Source organism: Amblyomma americanum, chromosome 3 (assembly GCF_052857255.1).
Source record: "Amblyomma americanum isolate KBUSLIRL-KWMA chromosome 3, ASM5285725v1, whole genome shotgun sequence".
Taxonomy (NCBI): Eukaryota; Metazoa; Arthropoda; class Arachnida; order Ixodida; family Ixodidae; genus Amblyomma; species Amblyomma americanum.
In genome coordinates, this window is record NC_135499.1 from 60,426,896 (window position 1) to 60,454,131 (window position 27,236).

Genomic DNA, 27,236 nt, shown 5'->3' on the forward strand with positions numbered 1-27,236 from the left:
CCTCACCGGCTCCGTCATACCTGCTACCACGTCAGTGCATGTGACAGGATTGTAAAGGCAACTTTGCAGCCACGTGCTATGTGCTACTTCCCGGTCGGTTCGTCTGTTAATACCTCAGCTAAGCGTCCGTTTTCAGCGGCAACAAATCTCAACGACAGTTCAACAGAACGACAGTTAGTGATGTTTCATGGAAGCATCAAGTCCCGTCGACCTCTCAAAGGCAACTTTGTTCCACAGGGGTCGGGGATCCAAGTTGAATGGTCGACTAACCAGACGGCCGTCCACGGACACGATGCATGGGTCGAGTCGGCATTTACCGCCGCCGCATGCAATCAGATAACGCGATCGGTGGTCTTTTTGCCTAGCTTTATTGGATTGTTCATGTTCGGTGCGGTGATCAGATGGAAGTGTACGCAAAGCAAACTTGGGCACAAACTGCATTTTAATCAAATCAAGTATAGTAAGAGTGCTTAAAATTTAATTACAAAAAAGCGTGCCTATTTTCAGTCCAAAATGGATCGTGATAAAGCAACCCGGAGGCTGGAATGAGTTCTGCGGAGTCTGCAGGGAAACCGCAGCCCACTGCCCTCTAGTTCCGTGGCAGCTTTAAAGCTTTACTGCAGTTCAAGAGCAGATTAGAGTGCACGTGTAATGTTACTATAATAAATGTGGAGTGCTTGCTTGACTTGTTCTTGCTACTCCAATGAACCGGTTCCCAACCACGCCGCCACTCACAGCCGCCTGCTGTGAATTCCGCCATTGCTCCCCGTTCACTTCCTTCAATAGCCGACAAGTAATCCGCAGAACCAAAAGTGAAAAGAAAAAGCACGCGAGCGCAGCACAGCGTTTCTAAGCCACTTGTCTCAGGCGTGATGCAATGGTCTCGTTAGAACCGCGTTCCGGAACGGGATGAGGAAGGATGGGCAACACCCTTCTGCGCACAAATCAGTCGGCGGATGCCCTTCCCAGAACACACACGCGCCAGGAACTACGTCTCCTGTTATCCCCTTCCGGCGGCGACCGCACAGTGAACGTCACTGTAACATCAGAGCACCCGCGGTACTTTTGTGGAGCGGTGACCAGTCCTCTTTCGGGCTCATCTATATTCTGTAATATCAGAGCCTCGCTCAGCTCAGTGCATCGCAGAGGAAAAGGAATTCATTTTCGGTATTTTCAATGCTCACAGTGTCCATATCACGGTTATTCCGGGTTTCTGAAGTCATTTAAGAAAAATAATTGCGAGAAGCTAAGACTTATTCCCAAATCCAATGATTCAAAAGGGGAAATGAGTGTCGTAATAGGAGCTCAGCACCGAAGCCAAAACATTTCTTTCTCTCCTCTTTTTTGATCTTCTGTGACGTCACGTATCGAGCGCATAACATGTCTCCACAGTGTTAATATGTGTATCGGAGCACCCAAGGCGGACTGCGTATCAGTCAAGGGAGAAATCGCTCACTGAGTGCTCATGCTCGTCCTAACCCTGCGGGAGTGTAACGCTGACGGATGCTAACGAGTAATTGCAGCCTGGATTTTCGCTAGAATGAGTAATGATAAGCGCTGAAGGTGAGCCGAAACTTTTGCAATGCCATTAGGCGCTAAGAATTAACTGACTGATGGTTAAAACCACGCAGTCGGATTTCGTGAATAAGTCCTCACAACGGTCATCGTTACGCGGTTCGGTATGCCGACTGTTCACTTTCATCAGCGCTTTATATATTCATTCCCTGCTTCAGTATTCAGTTCGCTCCGCGCAATAAAACAGAGAAGTCACGAATACATCGCATGAAAACACTACTTTATTATTTATGTTTATATGTCATTCATGTGTTTATATGTTATTTATGTTTATATGTCATGTTGAAAGCAGAATGTTAGTATTAGATATTTTTATCAACTTTACTAAGTCTTTCGACATAATTAACCATAACTATCTTTTTGAAAAGCTAGAATTATATGGGATACGAGGACAAGCCTTACTTCTTATGCAATCTTATTTATCATCTCGAAAACAATATGTTCAGATTAGTAACTTTAAATCATCACAACGTTCAGTTAGTACCAGTGTCCCTCAATGCAGTATCCTTAGCCCTCTGCTGTTTAATCTATATATTAATGATATTGTTACTATTGACACTTTCGCCCGCTTTATAATTTATGCAGATGATAGTACAATCCTCATACCGGGTGATACTCGCAATGATGTAAGCATGCATGCTAATCGCATTCTGGACAAACTAGCAGAATGGCCAGACATGAATTCCCTCTCAATAAACGTGACAAAATCTAAAGCTGTAGTTTTCCGTCCGAAGAATAAAACTTGTAGTACAGAAAAAGCTTTGTTTTACAAATCAGTATTAATTGAAACAGTTAAGGGCACAGGGTAAGGTAAAATTAGAAAAAATCGTTTTTTTTTCTTTTGGAATTTTAGAAGTTCAATTCTTTCTACACATATTCCATGATCGCACTTTCCTCAGAAAGCCATATTTACGGCTGAAAAACGCTTTTTCCGAAACCAAGTAGTGAGCGGCCACGCCTCCTTTCAGGATTAACGTCAATTATTTCAACCAAAAAGTCCACCACCTGATTTCAAAACTTGTCTAAAATCAGCTACATAAAAAAATTGTCTGGCAACTATTGTACAGCTCCTCTTTTTTAGCCAAGACAATCCTGAGACGCTTTGCACGTTTTTTCCACGTTTCTGCAACCTTCATGCAGCTGCGTCCGAGTGCTATCCCTTTCGATCAGTATTGTAAATTGTGCCGGTGTTGGTTGCTGCTGATAAGTTGAGATGCCCAGGGCAAAGAAGGCCTTCGTCAGGCGTGAATTTCACGGCAACCGCTACGCTCATCGTGAAAAAGCAAAAGGATGTCCACGACCGAATGAGATCTCGAACGCCGAACGCGCCAGCTCCTCGACATCGAAGCTTTCAAGATTTTCTCTGTGCTTCCAGGAAGAGGATGTGCTACAGAGCAGCAGCCAATATGCCTTAATGGACATGGACGGCATTTGTGCCGCAATTACACAGATTTGTGTGTGCAGAGAGTGCGGTGGAAGTGTTGAGCTCATCGAAATTGTGACAAAATGGGTAGGTGTTGCAAGCGTTTACAGTTTGAACTGTGAAGTGTGTAGTGCCGCACAACGATTTGAGACGTCGAAGAAAACTACTTCTGGCCTCTATGAAGCCAACCTCAGGTTAGTGTATGCCTTGAGGTCCATTGGTAAGGGAATGGCTGCAGGAAATATACTCTGTGCTATGCTAAACCTTCCTAAGCCGCCGACAAAGTTTGCGAAATACAATCAAGAGCTTCTAGGTCACATCGAAGCTGCTGCTCAGGAGTCGATGAAAAGGGCAGCTGACGAAGCTGTGCAGCTGAATGAGGGGGATAAAGACATCGCAGTTGCTCTTGATGGAAGCTGGCAGAAGCGAGGCCATACTTCCAATAACGGCATAGTCTCTGCGACCAGTGTAGACTCTGGGAAAGTGCTGGATGTGGAGGTTTTGTCTAAACGTTGTCCAAAGTGCAGCATCAAGGGTACAAACAGTGACCCCCTTCATAGAGAGGTGTGCCAAAGTAACTACCAAGGCACCAGCGGTGGAATGGAAGTCGCAGGAGCACTGAAAATTTTCGGCAGGAGTGAGGAGCTTCACGGCGTTCGATACGTCAAATACCTTGGGGATGGTGACAGCAAGGCTTTTATGGCTGTGAAGGCACAAATGCCGTATGGTGATTCCGTTGAAATATCCAAGGTTGAGTGCATAGGGCACGTGCAAAAAAGGATGGGCACAAGGTTACGAAGGCTAAAAAAAGGAAACAAAGCAGGAAAACTCTCTGATGGAAAGAGCCTCTCGGGCCGAGGCCGACTGACTGATGCAGTAATAGACAAGCTCCAGACGTACTATGGTTTGGCCATCAGAAGAAATGTAGGAAACCTGGATGAAATGCGAAAGGCCGTTTGGGCAACCTTCTTCCACTTATCGGCCACAGACGATGACCCATGCCATGGACTTTGCCCAAAGGGACCTGATACGTGGTGTGCCTTCAACAGAAGTCAGTCAGAGGGCAAGCCATTTTTCCACAAGGAGAGTTTGCCTGCATCTGTCTTGGAGGCTATCAAACCCATTTATAGGGAGCTATCGAAGGCTGAGCTCCTAGAGAAGTGCCTGCATGGGCGAACTCAAAATGCAAATGAGTCGTTCAACCATGTTGTTTGGGAACGCGCGCCAAAGAATGTGTTTGTTAGGCTTCGGACCCTACGGATGGCAACACTGGATGCTTTTCTTTCATTTAATGATGGTAGCATCACACGGGCCAACGTTTTGAAGGCGTGTGGATTGAACCCAGGGAGCAACACCATCAAGTGGCTGAGGGAAGCTGACCATAAGCGCATGTACTTTGCGGACCGAGCAACACGACAGCTTACAAAAGAGGCCCGACAGTCAAAACGACAAGCCGAAAAGCGAAAAAATGACGGCGACAGTGACTACGAAGCAGGGGGCTATTAAGCCAATTACTATGGAGGCGTTTCTGCGAATAAAAAATGGTTTTTCACATCTTTTTTCTCTTTACGCTCTATTATCTCAAAACAGTGTTTTTTCTTACAAAGGCACCATTATTTCCAATGCCTTTCAAGACAGACGGCTGATTTTTTTTTGCAATCATCTACATAAGTGTTGCCAACTACTGAACTAGAATTAAGCAATTTCACTGAGCAGTTATTCTGTTATGAATTTTGAAATGCGCAAAGAAAGGCCAGATTTGTGTACTACCGGAAAAATATTTATTAAAAATCGAATTTTCATCACATTTCAAATATTCTAGTTCACTGAAAAGAGCACAAAATTTGGCAAACAATGATATATGTATTATTAGGCTACTGTTATTAGTTAGTGAGAAACATGTACCTCAACATGGCCTAAAATGCATGGGAAGTATAGGGCTTACCCTGTGCCCTTAAATCATTTAATCGTTGGGTGCTTATCTTCAAGAAAACATGCAATGGGATGACCATGTTAATTACGTCATGCTGAAGGCATCTAAGGTTGTAGGCTTTCAATCGCGTCACAGAAACATTTTACCCGAAAAATTCAAACTTGCCTTATATAATTCTTTATTCTGCTCCCACCTAAATTACAGTACATTAGTTTGGGCAAAAATAACACATTCTAATTTACAAAAGATATTGGTGCTTCAAAAAAAATCCTTCGTACAGTCTATGACTTACCTAGCAGACACACAACCCAGAATCTGATAACTACCCTCGGAATCATTACAATACTAAATTTTTATGCTTATAGACTGTTGCGCCTATATAAAGTTGAGCAAAAACGACGTATCGACACCATTTCCTCTCTGGCCCGTTTGCATCAGTCTGATTCGTCCTATCCGCACCGCCATAAACAACAGTGGGTTTTACCTTTTACAAGAACCAACTATGGCCGTCAAATGGTTAATTATCAGTTACCGCTCGCACTAAAGAAGCTAATTGAAGCTAACGTTAGATTTCCAGATATTACTTTCTCCTCTCTGCGGAATATTCTAGTTCATCTCAGTTACCACTAATACATCAATCGTTTTGTATGATGGACCTTCTACTCTAATTTGTTGTTTGATGCTTAACCGCCTATTTTATTTCGTTCCTTATAATTCCTTGTATTTCTGTTTGAATGCGCACACTATGGTGTTTATTTTCTTGACTGTATGGTATTGTATATTGAAGCTGACTGTTAAGCTAAAAAAATTGTTTCTCGTCCCTGTCACTGCCGCCTGAACAGGAGGTGAGAACTCTGTCAAGCGGAATGCCGCTTTTTTTCTCCCCTCCTCCATCAAATTGTATTTGATCTGATGGAAATATTATTATTATTATTATTATTATTATTATTATTATTATTATTATTATTATTATTATTATTATTATTATTATTATTATTATTATTATTATTATTATTATTATTATTATTATTGCGTCATTTCTGGACGGATGAATTCAAGCATCCGCACGTCTCCCCGCGACTGCTGCGCAAAGAAACGCGCTTCGTGGTACCACGCGTATCTACTAGATACGGAGCAGCAAGACGCTGCGTGTATGTCCCCAGGATATTTAATAATTTGTCAGACGATTATTTTTCTGTGGACTCTCTGTCTCAATTGAAGAGTTTGGTACGCATGTTGTAATGCATATGTATGCTCTTATTTTCCTTTCGCTTGTCGCAGTTTGTGGTGATCATGCTTTTGTTTCGATGCCTGGAGACTTGATCTATGCTTATCACTCTTATTTTCTTTTCTTTGCTGGTTTTAAATATGTACATATATACTGTAACCACATTGCTTAGCTGACGTCACACAAGCCACCATTGGCTTAGATGGGCCCGTTTTTTCTGTACTGATTTTTCGATGCTTAATAAAGATTATTATTATTATTATTATTATTATTATTATTATTATTATTATTATTATTATTATTATTATTATTATTATTATTATTATTATTATTATTATTATTATTATTATTATTATTATTATTATATGTCAGCGGACGTGCAAACTAGCTCTACATTTGTCTCCCCTCTATATTTCCGCCCCACATTTCTGCGTTTCCGGGTCAGCAAGAAGGACTCTGGCAGAATCCTCATTGCGGACTCGAAACTGGACACGCAATCTAGTTTTAGACTCGTACAGTAGCGCTGCATTTGACCTTCCCTTCCCGAGCTACGGTTCGAGCTCTGATCACAGGACTGAAGTTCATGATCCCCGATCCCTCCTTCGATAGAAAGCCCTCTCACCAACAGTAGCGAGGAAAGCCTGATGACTTGGTATTTCCACCTCCTTTCTAGCTCTTTTAACATCTTACGACTTTATCATATACACAATAACCCCTCTGCGTCGATGGCGGGAAAGTAAGCGTTTACCTTCCGTCCAGTCCTCATTTCTAACGATCACGCCATTCTTGCTCGATTCACGCAAGCCGACCATTTTGTTCCTGCTTTTCCCAATGCAAATCCTGAATAGAATATCTGCTGCTGATATTAAAGGGAAATATGCACTGTAATGTTCCTACCTCTAGCAGCATGGAAGGTTGCAGACCCAATAATTTTATACGGCGCAGTGAACTATAACGTGTGTCTAGCCTAACATCGCTTCGTTGCCATTAAAAGCCAAAGCGCGTGTACGCCCAAATTACATAGCCCAGTTACTCGATTCACGCTGTTTTGCACACCACACTAAAGAGTAGCTTTGGAAGCAATTATTGGCGTAATATGTTCTTTTTCGCTCTGGGTAACCCCTCCAGTAATCAGCAACACCATCAGAAGCATCGCGGAGAGCACAAGTGCACCTATCAAAGAGAGTGGAACATTCTTGCCTTTCCTCACATGTTTACTTTTGTTTAGGTTTTATAGCATGAGCTAGCACGTGGCAGGGCTGCGCCCAACATTCCCGCCTAAATCTGGCAGTAGACTTTGGCGCGCTTCTGTGTACTCTGAAAAACCGAGCCCTGTGCAGAATTGGTGCGTAACTACACCACTCAAGCATTTCGCACAGCGGAATATCACTGGCATACACCGTGCAGTATCAACTTTGTCCAAGCAAACGCATCGAGCGAGGCCCCTTAGACTGATGTGAGGCCCTTATATTTCTGCCAACAGCAACACTTGTTTCACAAGAAGCAGCAAAGAAGCATGCTTGCCGATGCAAACCCAGAAATTTGTGACAAACGCATTTTTTCAACGGAAAATTCTTTATGAGCACAATTCTTTCGCGTATGTTGCGATTGTACTATAACAACCGATATATCCTAAGATCCCTACCCAGGGACCTTCTAGTTTTCTGCCATTTATTGCCAAAAACGCACTACTTTGGTTTTCAATTGTGCGAGCGCAGGAAAAACTTTAAAAGCAACTTAGCAGCGATAGCGCAACAGGACAAGGGACCAAGAACGAGTACACACACGCAGCGCTAACTTCCAACAACTTTATTGGAAACAAATGCACAACAATTTATGCACGCATTATTGAAGTGTCATCCCAAAGCATGCGCAAAGTCAGTGCGAGCATAGGTAAGAAATTTCTTTTTTTTTTTAGAGTCTGACGGAAGGAATGTTCACACAAGCACTTCCTAGTCTAGCTATCTTTTCTGCTTCAATAATTTCACGGGGGCGCTTGTCCTTACTTTTCCCAACTAAAAAACATTTTTCGGGTAACGGCCTGCAGTTGACACATGCGTTGCAATGTTTCACAAATTCTCCGCCTTCTTCGTTTTTATTACTTACATTGCGATTATGCTCATGGAGGCGGTCATTAAGGCAGCGACCAGTTTGACCTACACACTGTCATCCACATGAGAGCGGAATCTGGTACACGACACCTACCATGCATTCAACAAAGGGAATTTGATGTTTCTTCGTGCATTGATTGGACACAGGACGAACACATTTGTTTACCTTGCGTAGGCTGTTTAACTTTTCAGGGGCAGAAAAAACAACCGAAACATCTTCCGTTTTGCAATGCGCTTTAGTGTGTGAGGGATGGTATGCAAGTATGTAATTACTGACTTTTTTTTTCCTCTGTCTCTCCAAGGGCACACGGGCGCAAGGTTGCTGCTTAGTGTTCAGCTTTCTGAGCAAACTTTCCACTACTGAAATCTGAAGGTGACCAGGATAGCCAGCATGCGATAGCCTACTTCACTGTTGTTGCAAACTTAGATACATCAAATGCGGACAAGATTTTTGGAGGGCATTTTGAAAGAGCAGGTTTGCTATCGCTCTTTTGAACAATTTAGAGTGGGCCGATTTGAAGGGCAGGAGAGGCTTGCTATTGCGAAGTCCATAGAGCCAGCAGGTATGACCTGGTTGAAAGATGATGCTAATTTCAACAAATTTAAGCTTGTCATTAAAAAGCAGTTCGAAAGTTATAACAAGCGGTTTAAAGCTTTGTCTGAGCATGGTTAGCATGTTAGAAGCCTTGAATTCAAAGGAATCGGGTCACTGTCAATAAAAATGAGGAAATCGTCAACGTATTTAAGAACTTTCGCAACCTGCATATTGTATAATCTGTCCGTAACGGCCTTGTTTGGCTAAGAAGGTTGGCTAAAATGAGGGCACTTAAAATTGGGGCAATACCGGAGCCGATACAGATCCCTTCTTTTTGAAGGGGACGCTTATCATTTCACAAGATGTTTCACGGGCAACATGTATTATTTAAAGCGCGCCATATTCGTGGCGCCTGGTATTGCAGTCGCCTGCTTGAAGATCTCTCTTTTGCGCTCATCCAATGCACTAATATCGCTACAAGTGAAAAGTGACCATAACATACGCAGATAATAAAGGGCCGCCTGACGGTGTAAACCGGCTCATGTTGTCGTAATGAAATACGGGGCATCAAAACAAAAATACAAATGCGTGGATCAGGTGGTGCCGGCAATGAGAATCACAGGAGAGGAAGATAGATAGACCTATAGCTAAGTCGGCTGATATATGCCGATGGTAGAGTACTCCTCTGCACACATGTTGAAATGCCTTTCAAGATTTGGCGGGTATGTGCAGACAGGAGGAAGAGATTTTAAGACTACGTCGTAAATGCATTGCAGTGACAACGTAGACATCGAAACTGCCCGCAGAAGCGGCGCACAAGTACTTTGGTGTGTGGCTAATGGATAGCACGGGCAGCACACGAGTCAGGAAAAAACAAACAAGCGACAATGTATGCAGCTATCACGACTCAGGGCTCTTCACGGAATCTATAAACGCGCTTCTGGTCCTTACGCTGTTGTATGCCTGGTATCTGACAGCACTCGTGCCGCAGGTAGGAAAAGGAATGTTTGGTTTAGTTTGGTTTACGGGGGTTTAACGTCCCAAAGCGACTCAGGCCATGAGGAACGCCGTAGTGAAGGGCTCCGGAAACTTCGACCACCTGGGGTTATTTAACGTGCACTGGCATCGCACAGTAAACGGGCCTCTAGCATTTCGCCTCCATCGAAATTCAGCCGCCGCGGCCTGTATCGAACCCGCGTCTTTCGGGTCAGCAGCCGAGCGCCATAACCGCTGAGCCACCGCACCAGCTTTGAAAGGGAAGGGTAGCTTCAAGCACACGTGGTCGCGCGAATATAAAGCCGCGTATGGATGCATGGTTTGGTAGTTTTTTAGCTAAGAAGCCACAAACTAAGGTTTAGTGTGAATTTTTAAAAAAAAATACAGAGCAAAAGCGACTAGCGGCGAGTTTTCAGATATTCATACCCTTTTATTACTGCAAAACGCGTGGAACAGAACTCCAAAACTTCCGACTTAACACAGGTGCCAAAGGAAAGAGCAAAACAGTCGGGTAATCTTGAAACTGAGAGTAATATATGTTGAAATATTTATCGTCCAAAGAAAATGCCAGATGAACCGACGTTGCTAGAGTCATATAGAACAATAAAAGCTGAAATCAGGAGGAAAATGTCTCTCTTTAGCTTGTGGACCTGTCAAAAGCCTTACTAGTACGGGAAAACAAGCGTGACACAGCGCTCTCTTAACGCCACTTCTTTTTTAACCATGGCAAGTGAATCAGTGACCAGCGAACTTCATTAAAAAGAAGGTATTATTAACATTATTAGTCTACCCAGGAAATTAAGGAATTTCTGTAATATAAAATTACATCTTAGATATTTCGTTATTTAGCGACGTGACAACTGTCACAACTCCGCCTAGAAGGAACGATAAGAATTACTCATCAATCCGTTTCCAAGATCTACATAGGCAAAAAAATTCGCCATACGCTATAGAATTCCTGGTTTCCTTGACAGGTTCATTTGCTCACCTGTTCTTTCCCAATATTTCTATGTCCCATCATTCATTACATAAAGCTGGAAATGTGCAGGTGTGGTCGCAAGAAAGAACAAGCTAACGAGAGGCGTTGATGGGCTTTTACTTACGAGAATGGTACTGTGGGCTATGAGGCACATGACAGAGGAGAAAATTCGAATACATTCAGACCTCGACATGTCCCTGACTTACACCAAAACTTGCATTTCATCTCCACCGAATTGCTGCCATTCTGCCATTAGAACCCGCAAACTTGTGCTCAGCCTCCGACCCCCATAGAGAGAGCGGTCGCGACGGATTGAACGAGAAATGTTTACCGCAGTAAGTGCGCGTAAACATCTCTGCTCCGTGGTCCAAGTTTCACAAATTTCGCTATGAGGACGCTTATGAAATTAAAAGCTTGATGTCATCATCATGATCACTAACTACGTCGACTGCAGGTCAAAGACCTCTCCAATATCAATTTAATTAATCTTGTCCCTTGCCAGTTGCGGTCTCCTTATCCTCGGTAAACCTCCTAAATCCTTCCGGCGACCGGACTCAGTCACCCCCTGCTACGCTTGCCTTCGCTTGGAATCCACTTTGTTACCCTTAAGTACTATCGGTTACCTTATTTATTTATTTATTTATTTATTTATTTATTTACTTATTTATTTATTTATTTATTTATTTATTTATTTATTTATTTATTTATTTATTTATTTATTTGTACCTCAAAGGCCCCATTGAAGGGGTATTACATGAGGGGGCGGAATATTCAGCAGTGCATTTCTTCGATGGACGATCTGATTGGCGATAAGTCGATTTGATCCACGATGGAGTTTGGCAGGTCATTCCAGTCTCTTGCTGTATGAACGAAAAATGATGACAGATGCGCAGAAGTGCGGGCAGGGTGAGGGTAGACGGCCTTCCCGTGGTTTGTGCGACTGGAGATGCGATGTGCGGGGCTGATAATGGAGTTCAGAGATGGATGATAATAGAACTTATGAAACAGACACAGTCTGGAAATTTTTCGGTGGTTCGCTAGTTTAGAGAGGAGCATTGTGTTTTAGTTCAGTTACACTTACATGATAAGAATAGGGTGAGAAAATGAAACGAGCTGAGCGATTTTGTACAGATTCGAGAGTAGTGGAAAGGTTATTTTGATGAGGATCCCAGATCGCGCATGCGTATTCTAATTTGGGACGAATAAGTGTTAAATTTTTAAAGCAAGGATTTTCACTGATGGGGGTGCCCTCATGCCCTCTTCTGATGCCCTCAATCTCTTGCCCTGCCCATTGCCGATTCTCCCTCTTGATTTCTATATAGGACATCATTAAAAAGCGAACTTAAGCAGCCTTAACCTGAACTCGAAGCTTGCGCACGCACACGCACACACACACACACACACACACACACACACACACAGAGAGAGAGAAACGTTCTCGGTTACAAAGTACAACACGAACGGTCGTTTATCCACAGTGATCTGCATGTGAAAGTAAAAAGTATCGAAATGCACTCAGCCTTGTGAGCCCTACGCAGATAATAAATAGCTTCATACGGTGTTGCCATAATGTGAACCCGCGGTACCCAAATGCGTCAAAAAAGATCTGGGTAGAACTATAGCCCCAACCGGACTTTCCTCTCCTCGCGTGTTCTATCAGCTTGCCTGCCATACAGTTCGAGCTTTCGGTCAAATTTGGACTCCTAAAATTACTATGACCTTGTGAAGGGCCGCATACGGTAGGCCCCGGCATTGCTGAAAAGAACTAACCCGGCGACCACTGCCCAAGACATTTTCCCTGCCTTCAAATTTATCGACCCAGACATGTCAGCGAATACAGTGGTGGGGAATGCGGCGGGCGATGCAGAAGACAGATGTGCAAAGACAGCCAGACGGCTAAAGAGGAGAGGCTGCGCGCGGTGCCCTACGCAACCGCAGTCTTCCCTGCGGTTTGCGCCGTGTCCCCCCACCGGCGCGCGAAGACGGGTTCGTTTGTGCGTTTGTGTGCGCAGGCGGACAGGGGACCTTACTAGCAGCGGACACGACGGGCTGCGCAATGGCTCGAGGTGGCGGAGGAGGTCGGCGGCTGGCGCCAGACGGACTGACTGCGGAGAAGCGTCGCCCTCCGAGGGACACCTGATCCCCTTCGTCCCATCCTCAACGGGGCCATCGGCCTTCCTGTCGTAACAGCCGCGGATTCCTAGAAGTTTGGCGGGTGGCTTTGGTCGGCTGTGTGGGCAGCGACGACGAAAAACCGTTAGGCGAAGATTACCCAGAGAGAGAGAGAAAGGGAATCTCCGGAGAGACGCGGCGGGGGCAGCGGAGACAAAGAAGAGAAGTCGAGCAGAGACGGGCGAGGCGAACGGACGCAAGATGTCGCGCTGGTCTATAGTCAGAGAAGCCGCACCTCAGCGTCCGTAGCAAACTGACCGCCAGCCGAAACGCGCAAGAGTCCTGTGGCCTCAACCCGTCACAGCACCGCCAGCCGAGAGATGCCGGGAAGAGAGGCAGACCCCGGGAGAGCCGAAGCAGCCGCGGCCCGCCGACGCGAGACGATTGGAGTGGAGCCCCGATCTGCCGGACCAACAACCAGAGGCTCCTGAAAGCCAGCGGTGAGCGGACCACCAGTTTCGCCTTCAGGCAGAGAAGAATAAATATTGTTTTGCCGGGTTACCGCCTTGTTGGCTCATTTCTCCTCGCTTCAGCAGGACCCGTAGATTCTGTGACTGACCCCCGACAGGTGGGAACGTCACAACCTCGAAATTTTTTGTTGAAATCTGTATGCCGTACGCTTCCCTTCTATAACGGTAGCACACAGTCCAGTATCGGTAAAACGCAGGGGTGGTCTAGTCGCATGAGCATTTGCATGGCATGCTGGAGGTGCGGGGTTCGATCCCCAGTGCGGCCGGGCACCCACCGGTGATACAATGGGTACAAGTTTTCCCCTGCCTGGTGGTCGGCTTCATTAGGGAGAAATGCTTGGGAAATGGGTCTTTGACCCCATCCCAGAAGCAAAACATTGTGATATGGCTTACTTTGGCCACAGTTGCCCTTGCGCCATAAAAATTCACCATCATCAGTCTTATATAGGTGACTATGTTGTGCACAGAGCACTGCTCACGTTGAAAAGTCGATAGCCAAGCAGCACTAAATACCGGCACATCACCCGCCGAATAGCGGCGTGGCTCCACGAAGTAGTAGTGAAGGGGTAACACAGCACGACGGAAAAGTTTTCAAGGCGATAAGAAACAACGGCGACAGCACAAATAAATGTAAGGAGACCGACGACGACTCATCTGACTCTTTTATTTTCTCCTTCCTTTTTTTGCGCCTTTGCAGTTATTGGAGTGCGCTAAAGAAACGTAATGCAGCGAAGAAAGGAAATCTCGGCTTTACTTCCGGTGCATACTACGCGCCTACATAAAGTCATTCCTACTATCGCCAGGAGCCAGCCGCGTGCGATGTCGACCAGCCAGAGGACGCGTAGCGGATGCCGCCGGGAGCCGCTCGAAACGGAACAGCGGAGAGGTTCCTTCCGTTTTTATATCTTTTCACTCGCAATCCCTGGCAAGCCCCGGAGGATGCGGCGTGTAGAATGCGGAGAGGGCAGAGGAGGAGGGCAGCTGACAGATGGGCCAGCCGGGGAGGAACCCGCCGTCTGGGGGGTGCAGACGGCGGAGAAAGTAAGCGTGCGCAAAAGAAAGCAACCGGTGCGCCCTTCGGCGGAGAACACGTCGGGAAAGGAACCGCCGCGGATGCGGGCGTGCCGAGCTCTGACGGAAAGGCAAGACCAGCAAGATGAAAAACGGAGAAACCAGGGGGTGACGGGATGTGGTGTTTTGGAAAATAAAATAAAAATTAAAGCAGGGCGGCTATTCCGCGCCTAGAGACAGCTGGAGCACCCACCTGAAGAGGAGCTTGGAGACGCAGTTGGCCGTCTCCACGGGGTTGGCCGGCTGCCGAATCTCGAGCTCGCGATCCATGGCTTCCGCAGCTCCGGCTGCCGGCGCCGATCACTGCGCTCGGCACCCGCCGCAGCTACTCTACCGGGCGTGAGAATGGACCGTCGCTCTGCAGCGGCGAACCCAAACCTCGGCCGACAGACGACTCCGCTCTTCCTCCTCGCTCACTGCGGTGGGACCCGGCTGCGGTGGAGGCGACGGAGAAGCCCCGCCGTGGCTTGGCAACGCGAGTGACGCTGGCCGCCGGTAGACGACACAAAAGCCTCGGCGCTGCGGGGAGGCGACGGCCAGGCTGCGGCTTCTCGGGGCCGAGTTCCGGGCGGCGGAATCGTACGTCCACACGGTACGAGGCTCGCGCGCTGAAAAGACAAAGCGTCGGGAGACTCGTCGTCTGCGCGACGCAGACGAAGGCGGCGCAATGCGGTGGCGCACGGATTGCACCAATTATGATAGACGCGACCCTCCGGATTGCCTCCGGAGGCGCATAAACTGTTGGGAAACCTTTACGACGCCGTTTAGCTTCTTTTCTATTGGCGTTATCGCGGTTCATGTGTTCCTCGACGCCGCCTCAGACACCGTCGTCCGTTTATGGCGGACCGTCGTTGCACCGGCAAAAGTTAACGCAGGTACTTGGCTTGACCCGTCGCACTTGCTGCCCGCGGAATGCGCTTGCACGGACAGTTCTTGCACCTCGCGGTTCCTGGAAGCAGCTAGTGGTTTGGCCAGAATTTGTCTACTTCATTTTTTGCGGAATTTCAAGTTGCTGAAAAATGGGGCCAGTGGGCGTGCGTCTCTTGAAAAAGGCAGTAAAAGGGAGTTAATGCGTTAGATGCTCTCCCCTCCCTCCAACCCACTTACTAGCCACGGATCGAGCTCCGACCACAACTTCAGTCTAGTTTACCTTGCGGCAGCCTATCGTCTATGGGCGACTCCTGAGCCTGCGGCGAACGCGCGTGTGGGGCCAGCAGTGGGGCCCCGTGTGTTCTGCAGCCCATTGACAAGGCCCACAGATACGCCATACATCCAGCTCGCGTTGTATGGTCCATGTTGTTCCTCGAGCTCATTGAAAAGGAATTTCTAGACACCGGAAGGACAGGCAAAAGTGTCCGTCATTTCGTTCATGCAGTTCGATGAGATTGTGAATCGCGCATTATGAGAGCAGCAAAAGAACTGCATGAGTACTGAGCGGCCGTGGCAATGCTTGAAGCACATATCCCTTTTCTTCCACGCAACAATGCCGATGAAAGCACTACAGCATATAACGCAGGGGTTCTGCGCGTATCGCTTATATCTGAGACATGTCACGTCAACAAACGCCTCCGAACGTTACAGAATTGTGCAATTGTCATGCCAAGGTGCCTGATTCACTAGCCTCTCATCCGTCTCCACCGCATACATCATACTGTGAGGAAGCACCCTTACCCTTCGTCCCTTGTTTCGCTTTCTTTATTTGTTTGTGTAATTGTCCCTTTATCTCATAAGTTAAAGAACGGTCGTCGCCGGTAACTGTGGCAGGCCGTGACAGCTGCGTGGCTGTTGACGCAAGCTCCCTCTCTCTCGGCAAACAAAGCTTTGGTGGGACGGGAGTGATACCGAATAGGCCTTCATATGGCAGTGGGCGCACTCAAGTGTGCCCTGCGCGTGCTGTCGATGAGCCATATGCTGCCGCTTCCGCACAAGTTAATAAAATGGGGCGTCGACGGCAAGGAATCAACCGACTGGCTTGGGCCTGAAGTGGAGAAAGGGAGGAGTGAGGGGGCATTGGGCAGAGGGCCAATGCCGTCGGAGAGTTTAGAGACCCACAACAAGAGGCTTTTTTTTTTTTTCCCCGGGAACTTCTATTCCTGAGCAGCGGGGCGATGCGCTCCTTCTTTGTGCGCTATTTTCTCCCTGAAAGCGATCGCGTGCCTCTTAGCTGCCGAACTTTTTATCGTTCCTTGAAATACGGCCTCGCATATTTCGAACGCCGGTTTCGGCTTTCGTCTATGCACCTTTCAAATAGTTCATCTGGGAGTCAATTTGGCCGCAGTCTGGGCTAAAGGAGGGTGCTAAAAAACACGCATGTCACACCACTGGTCAAACGGGCCACAAAATGTGGAAAAGGAGGAGTTAGAGAAAAGTTCAAGGTTATAGAGACGAGGTTGATGAGCTTGCATTTCATGGCCGTTTAATGTGTACACCACATGACTCAGGGGTACTTGAGAGTCTAGTGAATACATCTATTGTTCGCTGTTGTAATGTTGCAACAGTTTTAAGAAAATTTGCAGATTCAACGGACAAATAATAAAGCCGATTTAAGAGTTGATATTCATAACTGTGCAAAAAACGAATGATCTCATACTTCGGAAATGGGTTGTTTGTAGATGTGTGCGTTCCAACATTTGCCACATAACGCAAGACTTTCTTCTGGAGCCCATTAATTTTATCAATATTTCTTTTTGTTGTTCAGCTCCAGATAAGACTGCAATTATTTATGTGGTGTGCAAATAACGCTTGGTACAACTGAAGTTTAATTCTTTCAGGAATGAGGTTTCTGCAGCAGGACAGAGTGCCTGCAACAGTAGACAGTTACTTGCAGACTTGATTAATGTGGTGATCCCAGTTTAGGTGAGAATTAAAAGTAACGACAAGAGCCTTATGCTCATCTACTATTGTTATGTCTTTATTCATATAATTGATCTTATTTTGCAGTGTAAAAACTTTATTTCTTGGTCTAAATAGTAAAACCTTAGTCTTAGTGGGATTAATTACTATGCAGTTAGTGTGGGACCACGCTGATAGTGATTCAAGCATTCGGTTGCACTGCAGACCTAAATCGTTTGGATCTTCCCCTTTAAAAAGAATGCCACTGTCATCAGCATATATAAACCATTTAGCTGACTGATTAATAAGAACTATATCATTAATATAAATATTAAATAATAGCGGGCCTAAAACACTACCTTGTCGTACTCCGGTTTGTAGGGGCAGCAGACACCACTCAACATTATGCATATGGACACAGTGGACCCTGTCTTTCAAGTATGACATAACTAAATTGAGGGGTCCACCCCGTATTCCATACTGTGATAACTAACCTAACAGGACATTGTGGTTGAGGGAGTGGAAAGCTTTACTGAAGTCAATGAACAGACCAAGAGTAAAAAAAAGCCCAGAATCTATATTTTGAACTATCTGTTCTTTTAGTAGAAGTAATGCCATTTCTGTCGGTCGTAGTTTCCTAAATCCATATTGGGAGTCAGTTATTATGTTTTTCTCGAGGAAGGTATTAAATCTTTGAAATATAGCCCTTTCAAGTCCTTTTGAGAAAATGGAGAGAATGGATATTGGCCTATAATTATTCATGACATTTATATCACCTCCTCTGTGCACTACAGTAATTCTAGCCTTTTTCATGTAATCGGGGAAAATGCTGGATTAGAGAGCTAAATTAAAAATATGTGCTAAAAAAGGAGCAATAAATTCTATTACGAATTTTACTGGCCTCATCTTAATGTTATTGGGATCCCGCGATTTACTATTTTTCATGCTAATAAATGTGTGGTAGACCTCCTCAGTGTCCGTGGGCTCAAGAAACAAACTGTGAGTGGGACTAAGGCTTACTGTGCTTATCACTGGTGGGCTTAAATTAGCTGTCTTGGCAATATTAGCAAAATGCCGGTTGCAATGATCTGCAAGTTGTACACCACATAACTCTACGCCATTATGAAGTATCGTTTTGGGGGGAGAAATCTTCCTTCTTCTGCCAAGAATATCATTTACAATGTTCCATACGGCAGATGGATTCTTAGTTATAGTTTCAGTGAAAAGGTTTTTGTAGTATAGATGTTTTGCCTGTTTAAGCGTAGCATTTAGTCTGTTTCGCACATTCTTAAATTCCCTTAGCTTATCTTGACATCGCGAGCGTTGAAAGGTGTGATAAAGTCTGTTGTTTTCTCTGATACGTTTAATATGTTCGGAGGTCACCCATGGTTTCTTACTTTTCCGGGATCGCCTTGCAGTTTTAAGCGGGAAATGCTTATTATAGATTAAAAGGAAAGTTTCAAGAAAGGCTGAATAAGCTTTGTTAGCATCTGTCCGATCGAATACAAATTTCCAGTTATGCGCAGTAACGTCCTGCTTAAATGATTCCAAAGCACTTTCAGAAATAGGCTGATAGGTCAACTCACGGGCTAAATGTTTTTTTGTTCGGACCGGGAAAGGCCATGAAAACTGGGCAATGATTGCTTATGACGGATGCGATTGTGCCCGCACTCCGGATATCTGTATTGAGATTGGTTATAAGAAGGTCAAGTGCTGATGAACGGGAAGGTGTAACAGGCGTTGAAGTCGTAATGACATTTTTATAACCGGCTGAGAGTAGTCTAACATCGAAGTCATAATTTTTTTCCGTCCATGATATCAATGTTAAAATCACGGCCACAAGTAAAAGAATAACTAATTTGGGAAACGTAATCCATTAGGTTGTCAAAAAACGTGAAAAAATCTTCCGGAAACATTGCCAGATGGAGGTCGGTACACCGCACGGATGATTTCGTTACAGGTTTTTATTGTGAGCCCTTCAAAATTTGCAGTTATTGCAGAAAATTCGGTTATTTGTTCACAATGCAATTCTGAGTCAACGTAAAGTACCAAGCCACCGCCACGCCTGCCGAGACGATTTAGAAAGAAATGTTGGTAGCCTTCAATTGGAAGGATGTCAGATGCATGATTACACCATGTTTCAGATATCATCAGGATTCTAAATTTGAATGTAAAACTTCGCAACAGTTCATCAATCTCGTCACGCTTGTTGCGCATGGAACGCGCATTAAGTTGCAAAACAGATATGCCAGATTGACTGGTTAATTTAAGATCAGCTGGATGAATAAATTCACGGTACTCCATTTTGGGAACTCTAAAGCCGCACGATACAGTTTTTCTTTCAAGAATCTTGCACAAATCTGACTCATGCTAAATTTTAATGACCAGGTCATCATGCGACTTCCTTACCGTTATGACACTGAAGAATGTCTCCATGTGTGCGCCGGAGGGAAGTGCGTTGCTTGATTATTCGAAGACGTTGCGCACCACCCCGAAGCTCTGCAAATCGCCGCGCTTCGTTGTTTTTCGAGCTCCGAGGGGACGAAGCCTCTGCTCGCTAAGCACTGCATTCCGCTGTGCCGTTGCAGCAAAGTGATGAGCGCGGAACACGGGGCCAGACAAATGCAGGCCGCTCGGGCTTGCATGTGCGGGCATCCTCGCGCTTGAGGCTTCTCTGCAGCTCGAACATTGCCGCTCTAAGGCGAGGGAATAGCGTCTACCAGTGTTTGTAAGCGAGTTCAGCCCCTCGAAGTTATGCCACAGGCTACAACTTGTTTTTGGAAAAATTAGGTGCAACAGATTACTAGTAACCGATTATTGAATATAGTAATTGGAATATCGAGAACGTTACAGATTACAAAATGTAATCAATGCATTGCAATATTTCGAAGAAAATTTAATTAATAACATGTAATCAATTCCTTGTAACGCATTACGTACAAGTATGATACCATCTCAGCCGGTGGAAAGCGTACGTGCTGCACCGCAGTGCCGAAACAGTGGTTTCACAGAAAATAGATTAAGAGTAACGACGCTCCTGTTACTTCTGTAACAAACGAGACTTTCCAGCATTTTATGGTGGAATCAAAGAGCAGCAACGTTCGTGACAAAAGCCATGAAAACCCCTGATTACCATTGCTGATGTGCTGTCTCTGTTCGCGTCCCTTTTAATGGTGACGACCTTGAACGTATTGCTTAATACCTTAGCTGCTCCGCCAGAGCGCTCTAAGTTCTCTTACGCTACTGTAGCGCGCGTCATTAGTTGGCTACTATCAAATAGTCGATCTGATTTCATCACATCTCTTCCATCGCGTTTAATACATACCACGCCAATAAAAGAACGTGATGGCCAAGTTACTTCATTTAACTGCTCTATTTGCTGAGCGCAGACGTGGGTTCAAATCCATTTCTTAGCGCATTATTTTTTCTAGTATATGAAAGCACTTTCGGCAGAAATTCCGTGTTATTGTGGCGTTTGGTTTGTCTTTCACTTTCACCATCGGTTGCAGCGTCAAAGTTGCATTAGCTTCGGAACGATCTTCGAATGAGAAGCTGCTACAGCTAGGAATCAGCAACACCTTTGTGGAGCTGGCAGAAGCACAGCACGAAGCACAGCTGCAACGACTCAGAAACACGACTACAGGAAGAGCGCTCCTGACAAGGTTGGGTCGCGACCCAAAGGGGCATCTCGATCGATCCGCCGATATACCCGACGAGATCCGTAAAACCCTGCAGGTCAATCCCATTTCGAAAAACATGGACCCAAATCTCCACGCGGCCAGGAGACAGGCGCGGGCAGATTATGTGGAGAGGTACTTAGCCAAATTAGAAAACGCAGTCTTCACAGATGCAACCATGTATCCGTGGAATAGACGCGAAAGCTACTACAAGACAGTTTCGGTGGTAGTTGATAATGCAGGCAATCTAATCACCTGCGCAACTACACGTAGCGTCAGGATAGCGGAAGCGGAGGAGGTCGCTGTTGCGCTGGCAGCGGCTGAGGGCTATCGAAAAACGAATCATTGGTCATCCTAGCGGACTCAAAAGAGACATGCAGAAACTATACTAAGGGTAGAATCTGCAGGGCTGCCTTAGCTATCCTCCGCGAAGCAGTACACCTCAGAAAAACAGCAACCCACAAATTAATCTGGATTCCGGCCCACACGGGGATAGAAGGAAACGAAAGGGCACACAGCTCTGCTCGAGATATCACGTACCGAGCCGAGCGGCCGTACGCCCTGGGACGGCACTTCACCGTGGAGATCGGATTTTCAGGATACGTAAACTATCTAAGAGCCAGGAGAATTAGATACTCCCCACCACATAAGGGCCTAACACAAGAAGCAGCTAGCTGGCGGAGGCTGCAAACGGGAACATTCTTTAACCTACATGTACTTAGCAAGATGTATCCTACACAGTATAGGAAAACATGCCCGTGGTGCGGGCAACCCCCACGCTTTACCATATAACCTGGGAGTGTAAGCGAAACTACACGTTCCACCAACACAAAACCCCGAGTGCGGAGCAGTGGGAGAGCCGGCTCACCAGCTTCGAGCTCGCCGCCCAAGGGGCAATGGTGCAGCACGCAAGCGAAGCAGCGCGACTCAGTGGAGTCCTGGACTAGGGGCCCAACCCTGCTTTGAAGGTCAAGAGACTGCAGCGATGAAGACCGAACGCTAAACCCTTAATGAACCAAATAAAGTTTCTCTCTCTCGACTTAGGTAGTCAACAAGAAGGGTGTCACCGCCTCGCGCACTTTTTGCGTGCACTCCCAGACGCCCTTAGGGCGTGTGAGGGTAGCGGTCTCGGTCACATAGGAGATGTCCTCGACTCAGCTTGGCAAGCTCAGCCGGAGACCAGCTACCAAGGGACAAGAGGTTGGTCGTTTGGTGCCCAGCTTTCGCCGGTCGCAAGCCAGAGAATGGGTCGGAGCCAAAGTTTCCAAACAAAACCAAGTTTATGTAGCAAAGAGATAAAAAAGAGGATTTCACAATCACTCGTACGAGCACAGACAAAGTGACTTACAAATACAATGCAACTCGTGCAAAGTAAGACTTGAGAGAGATTACAATTGAACAAAATCTTTGCACCTAAAGTGCACTAACACAGATAGAGACAAAAACAAACAAAACACAATTTGTTCAGTCCGTCGACCTGAGGAGCACGAAGGGGCCGATCCGCAGACTGGCGCACGTTGCCTTGCTGGTCCATGGCTGGTCGAGTGTTGTTCTCCTGGGAGTCGAGCGGGCGCGCTTCCCTGAAGCTTAAACGGCGGCTCGGGCTGACAGACAGCGGTTAAAGCCCCTTATTAATAGGCGTGGTCCGCGTCTGTTCGTTCTTCGCGCCAAAACAGGCGCGCACATACACACAGTATCAACTGCACAAGATCCTTCTCCCTCTCGCACCGGGCGCGCGACCCCATTGGTCAGGCTCGGAGACCGGGTTCTAGAAGCATCGAGGGCTCTCTCGTCTTGCGCCGTCGGCGACGCGAGGGGAAAAAGGGAGAGGGCATCGCTTAGCATGGTCGAGGCTGCGCCCTCTCCGTCGAGAAAGAGTAGAAATCACTCGGGCCTTCTGCAACAATCGACGGCGCGCTCTCGGCCATGCCTCCGTTGGCGCCGCGCCGGCGAGCAAAACGGACAGGGCAGCAGCACACGCAAAGCTACACGCTCTCCGGGGCTCCTTCTCCGCTGTTTTTTATTTATTTTACAGCGCCTTTTCTTTCTAATATGCGCCAAATTTTGTGACAAAGGACTAAAAGCATTTCTCAATATAAGCATTCCCGCAGTGGTCTGCAAGGTCCAAGAACGATTTATAAAGAATGAAGACATCACAAAATGTAATTTAAGTCTTTCGGATTTCATTGGGCCATTTGAGGAAATAGCGTTTGATGATGCAAGCGCGTGGAACATTACATAACACCCGCATTCCGCCCACACTAGGCGACGGGCATCACACTTCGCGAGAAATGTCTGCCGCGATCCTGTAACACGCCTAGCTTTAACTTATGTCCGGGGTTCCAAAAATGGCAGAGGAAAAGGGTCAGAACTTCCTATTCATGCCGTCCGATATAATGAAACACCTATAGCGGGTTAAAAAGACCCCATCTTAACGCCGCTTCCAGGGATTGTTATAGGGAGCTTTTTCGCTTCAGTGGAAACCTGAAAAGCTTTTTTTTTTTTCGTGCAGTGCCAAAGGATCAACTGACTGAGGGTCCGTTTTACAAGTGGCTTATGTGAACATTTATGGCGGCCGAATAGCGGACTTCTACTATACATTCCTCTCCACAGTAACCCTTACACTCAGCCCTCATACTTCATCCTAATCAAGAGATGATCGAAGGGTCCCACGTCTAACAGGCACGACTTTCAGTGACCGCTCACGCTGAGCTCGACTTCGGCAAGCGCTTCTTCGACCGATGTGCAGCCACTGGTAGCAAGACCAGCAACTCTTCGCTCCGCACAACAAAGCGCACTGACGTCACAGTGAACCCGTGACGGCAGCAACACATAAATAGAACCTGATTGTCGTTAGCAGCATTAAGTTTTAAAATGTCGTTCACATAGCGGCTGAGATCTAAGGGAAAGAGGATCAGACAGGATACCCCTGGATTCACCGTTTTAACGGCAGCCTACAGTCCTGAGCCCGGACACATGGCGCAGCTTCCTAGAGGGAAGTAGAATGCAACGAGTAATGTGCGGAGCAAGACAACGTACCATAGGCGCAACACGGAAGGAGACAAGGCCGCCTATGACCATGCCTCCATAAGCACGGAATACAAAAAAAAAAAGGAGAGAGTCGCGAAATCCGCGTCCCGAATGTCAGTTTCTGCAGCGCAAGAATAGTAACTTATCCACTAGAACGACTGATATTATGCGGAGTATTTCACCTAAGACTCTTAGTATTTTTAAAGATAGGTTTCTTTTTTTAGTTAAATGAGCGCTTTTTTTGCTATTGTATCGTAAGCGGTGCTATGCATCAGAATAGAGCTAGGACGTGCTAACTTCAGGCTGGTTAGCGAATACCAAATAGCAATAAAATTCCAATAAGAAAAGCTGCCAGGCAGGTATACATGAGCTCACCGATGCTATTCACCGCCTGGTTACAGGAGGTATTCAGAGACCTGGATTGGAAATTGTTAGGGATAAGAGTTCACGGAGAAAACATCAGTAATCTGCGTACCTTAGTAATCTGCGATTCGCTGATGGCATTGTCTTGCTATGTCATTCAGGAGATAAACTGCAAAGCGTGACCAATGAATTAGACAGACAGAGCAGAGCTGTGGGCCTAAAAATTGATATGCAAAAAACTAAAGTAATGTTCAACAGCCTTGGAAGGAAGCAGCAGTTTAAAATTGGTAGCGATATGCTCGAAGGGGTAAGTGCTACTACTTAGGTCAGGTAATGACCGCAGATCCGAATCACGAGAGTGAAATAACTAGAAGAGCAAGGATACGGTGGAGTGCATTTGTCAGGTTCTCTCAGATCTTGAATGGCAGTTCACCAATCTGCCTCAACAGAAAAGTATATTACTTCTGTTTCTTACCGGTACTCACCTCCGGGACAGAAACGTGCAAGCTAACGAAAAAGGTTCAACTTATTAAAGGCGCACTAAAGAGCGACTCGTCTTTTGACCGCGGAGCTCTACCTACACGTTCCGGGCATTCTTAGGAACCTCGAATTATTGTCCTGTGCGGCCAATTGTTTTAGTTAAATCGGATTAAACGTCCCGGCTCGCGCCTTTTTTTTTTTTAACTCTACGCGGTAGGTAGGCGGAGTCAGCCAACGCGTGGAGTGCCTTTCAGGCAGTCCAGTGGCGGCTTTGCTTTCGCTTTTAAGTTGTTTTTTAGGTTTCTGTGAATAAACAGTTTCAGTCACAGACAATACAATCGCCAATTAGGCCCACGGAAATAAAAATACACGTGGACTCTTTTATTTATGTATCACTCCGCCGATGGCAGAGCGGCAGGCCGCCACGGGACTGGATGACGCATTGGATGACTCCGCCTACCTACCGCGTTGAGTTCAAAAAATGGCGGAAGCCGGGACGGTTAATCTGATTTAATTACGGCAATCGGCCGCACTGGACAATAATTCGAAGTTTATAAGAACGCCCGGAACGTGTAGATAGAGCTGTCGCGGTAAAGAGACGAGTTCAGATTCCTCTTTAGTGCACCTTTAACTTAAGGACGGCGCAGCGAGCTATGGAAGGAAAATTTATAGTGTAATATTAAGAGACAGGAAGAGGGCAGACTGGGTGAGGGAAAAAACACGAGTTAATGATATCCTAGTGGAAATCAAGAGGAAGAAATGGGCTTGGGTGGGACATGTAATGCAATAGCAAGATAACATATCGTCCTTAAGAGTAACGGAATTGATTCCAAGAAAAGACAAGCGTATAGCAGGGGCGCGCAGAACGTTCGGTGCGCGGATGAGATCAAGAAGTTTGCAGGCATAGGGTGGGCGCAGCTGGTAAAGGACAGATTTCATTGGAGAAGCATGGGAGAGGCCTTCGTCCTCCAGTAGGAGCAGTCAGGCTGACGATGATGGTGAACATTTTAACTTACTGAGCAGAGAAGGGAAAGGAAAAGAGAGGCACGTTGTGACATACATGACGGAAGCCAACAGTCATCGAAACGAAGGAGCATAGGGGTTTTTTTTTAATTGGTGGTATTCATCATGGGGGGATTTATTTGGTAATCGTTTTTAAAGATAATTTATTAGAAATCAGGAGAAAAACAACCATATGCCGCCTGTCACGGATCCCAGGAGAACACTCGGGCTGAGAGAATGGACTAGGCGAGAGGTGTACCCACACAGACGCACATTTAATACACCCTACATGACACAAACACTAGTACACAAAACTAACTAACAAAACTAATACAAAACACAAAGACTATCAAGACTACCCGGGAACACCCAGTTTATTAGCGTTCGGCGTTCATGCTCACGGTTCGGTGCTGTTGAAGCGTTGCATGGGTCCAGTAGCCGGCGTCGAGGTGGCGTTCGAAGTGCTCAGGCTGGCGACGCTGGCAGCGTCGTTGGCAGCGTCGTACAAGCCCCCGGTCCAAGTGCCCGTGCAGGTGATGCTGGTGTTGTTGGCGTTGTGGGCACCACCCGGATGGGTGGCAACAGCGCTGGAGGCACCCTTGGCTGTAGCAGGTGGTTGCGTCATCCGTTGACTACCCGGAACGTGCTCAGGAACGGCAGGAAGTCCATGGTGCGAAGCCGTAGAACTCGAGATCACCGGGGCAGTAGCCGGCGTTGTTCTCCTTCATCCGAAGCGTCCTTGACCCACCGGAGCCTCCGCTTCTCTGTTTTTCCTCCTCTCCCGTATCTCGCTCTCCCTCGCCCTTTTATAGCCTTGGCTTTAGTCCACGTAATCCTTGTCGTCTTCTTCTCCTTGTTCTCTTCTCCACCAATCATCTCTTCCCACCTCACCGAATACTACTTCTTCATCTTCTTTATTCTTGGGTTAATACACATCATACTTATTGTCATCCTCGTCGTCTACTCCAAACATATTTTGTTTATACTTCCTAATATATGCAACACCGCCGGTAAGAACCAAACCAACGATTTCCGCGTCATCACACAGCGGCGCGGGTGTCACCTGCTCTGTTTTTCTAGGCGCTCCCAGGCGAGCATTGCAAGAGGAACACGTGGCATTGACGCCGCTGTGTGACGTGCACTACAGAGAGCCTGGCTACGGGCGCCCCCCCCCCCCCCCCCCCCACCCCACCCCCTAAACCGCGCATGTTCGGTTTCGCCGGTTTGCGGACCCAAAGTTGCTGGCACTGCAGTGGTGATAAGAGCACATTTTCGAAAATGAAAAAACTTACATCAATAATGCTAACGGTCAGCAGCAACCTCTTATCACAAGCTTAACTGTACGTTAGAAAGTAAACT

General features: G+C 46.4%; 2 protein-coding genes across 3 annotated transcripts in view; one reads left to right on the forward strand and one right to left on the reverse strand.

The window, feature by feature from the left end:
• The window catches only part of LOC144124619 (ATP-binding cassette subfamily C member 4-like), a 97,237-nt gene extending 82,050 nt beyond the window's left edge, over positions 1-15,187 (reverse strand). For both annotated transcript variants that reach the window (XM_077657419.1, XM_077657418.1), the window contains exon 1: positions 14,687-15,187. Coding sequence is in view for 1 of the 2 variants with exons in the window: in XM_077657418.1 (XP_077513544.1) it covers positions 14,687-14,763 (77 nt within the window). In the remaining variant the exon portion in view is untranslated. The remainder of the gene's footprint in view (positions 1-14,686) is intronic.
• LOC144123751 (monocarboxylate transporter 13-like) overlaps positions 14,962-27,236 on the forward strand; it is a 136,572-nt gene continuing 124,297 nt past the window's right edge. The window contains exon 1 of the mRNA XM_077656515.1: positions 14,962-15,085. The gene's annotated coding sequence lies outside the window, so the exon portion shown is untranslated. The remainder of the gene's footprint in view (positions 15,086-27,236) is intronic.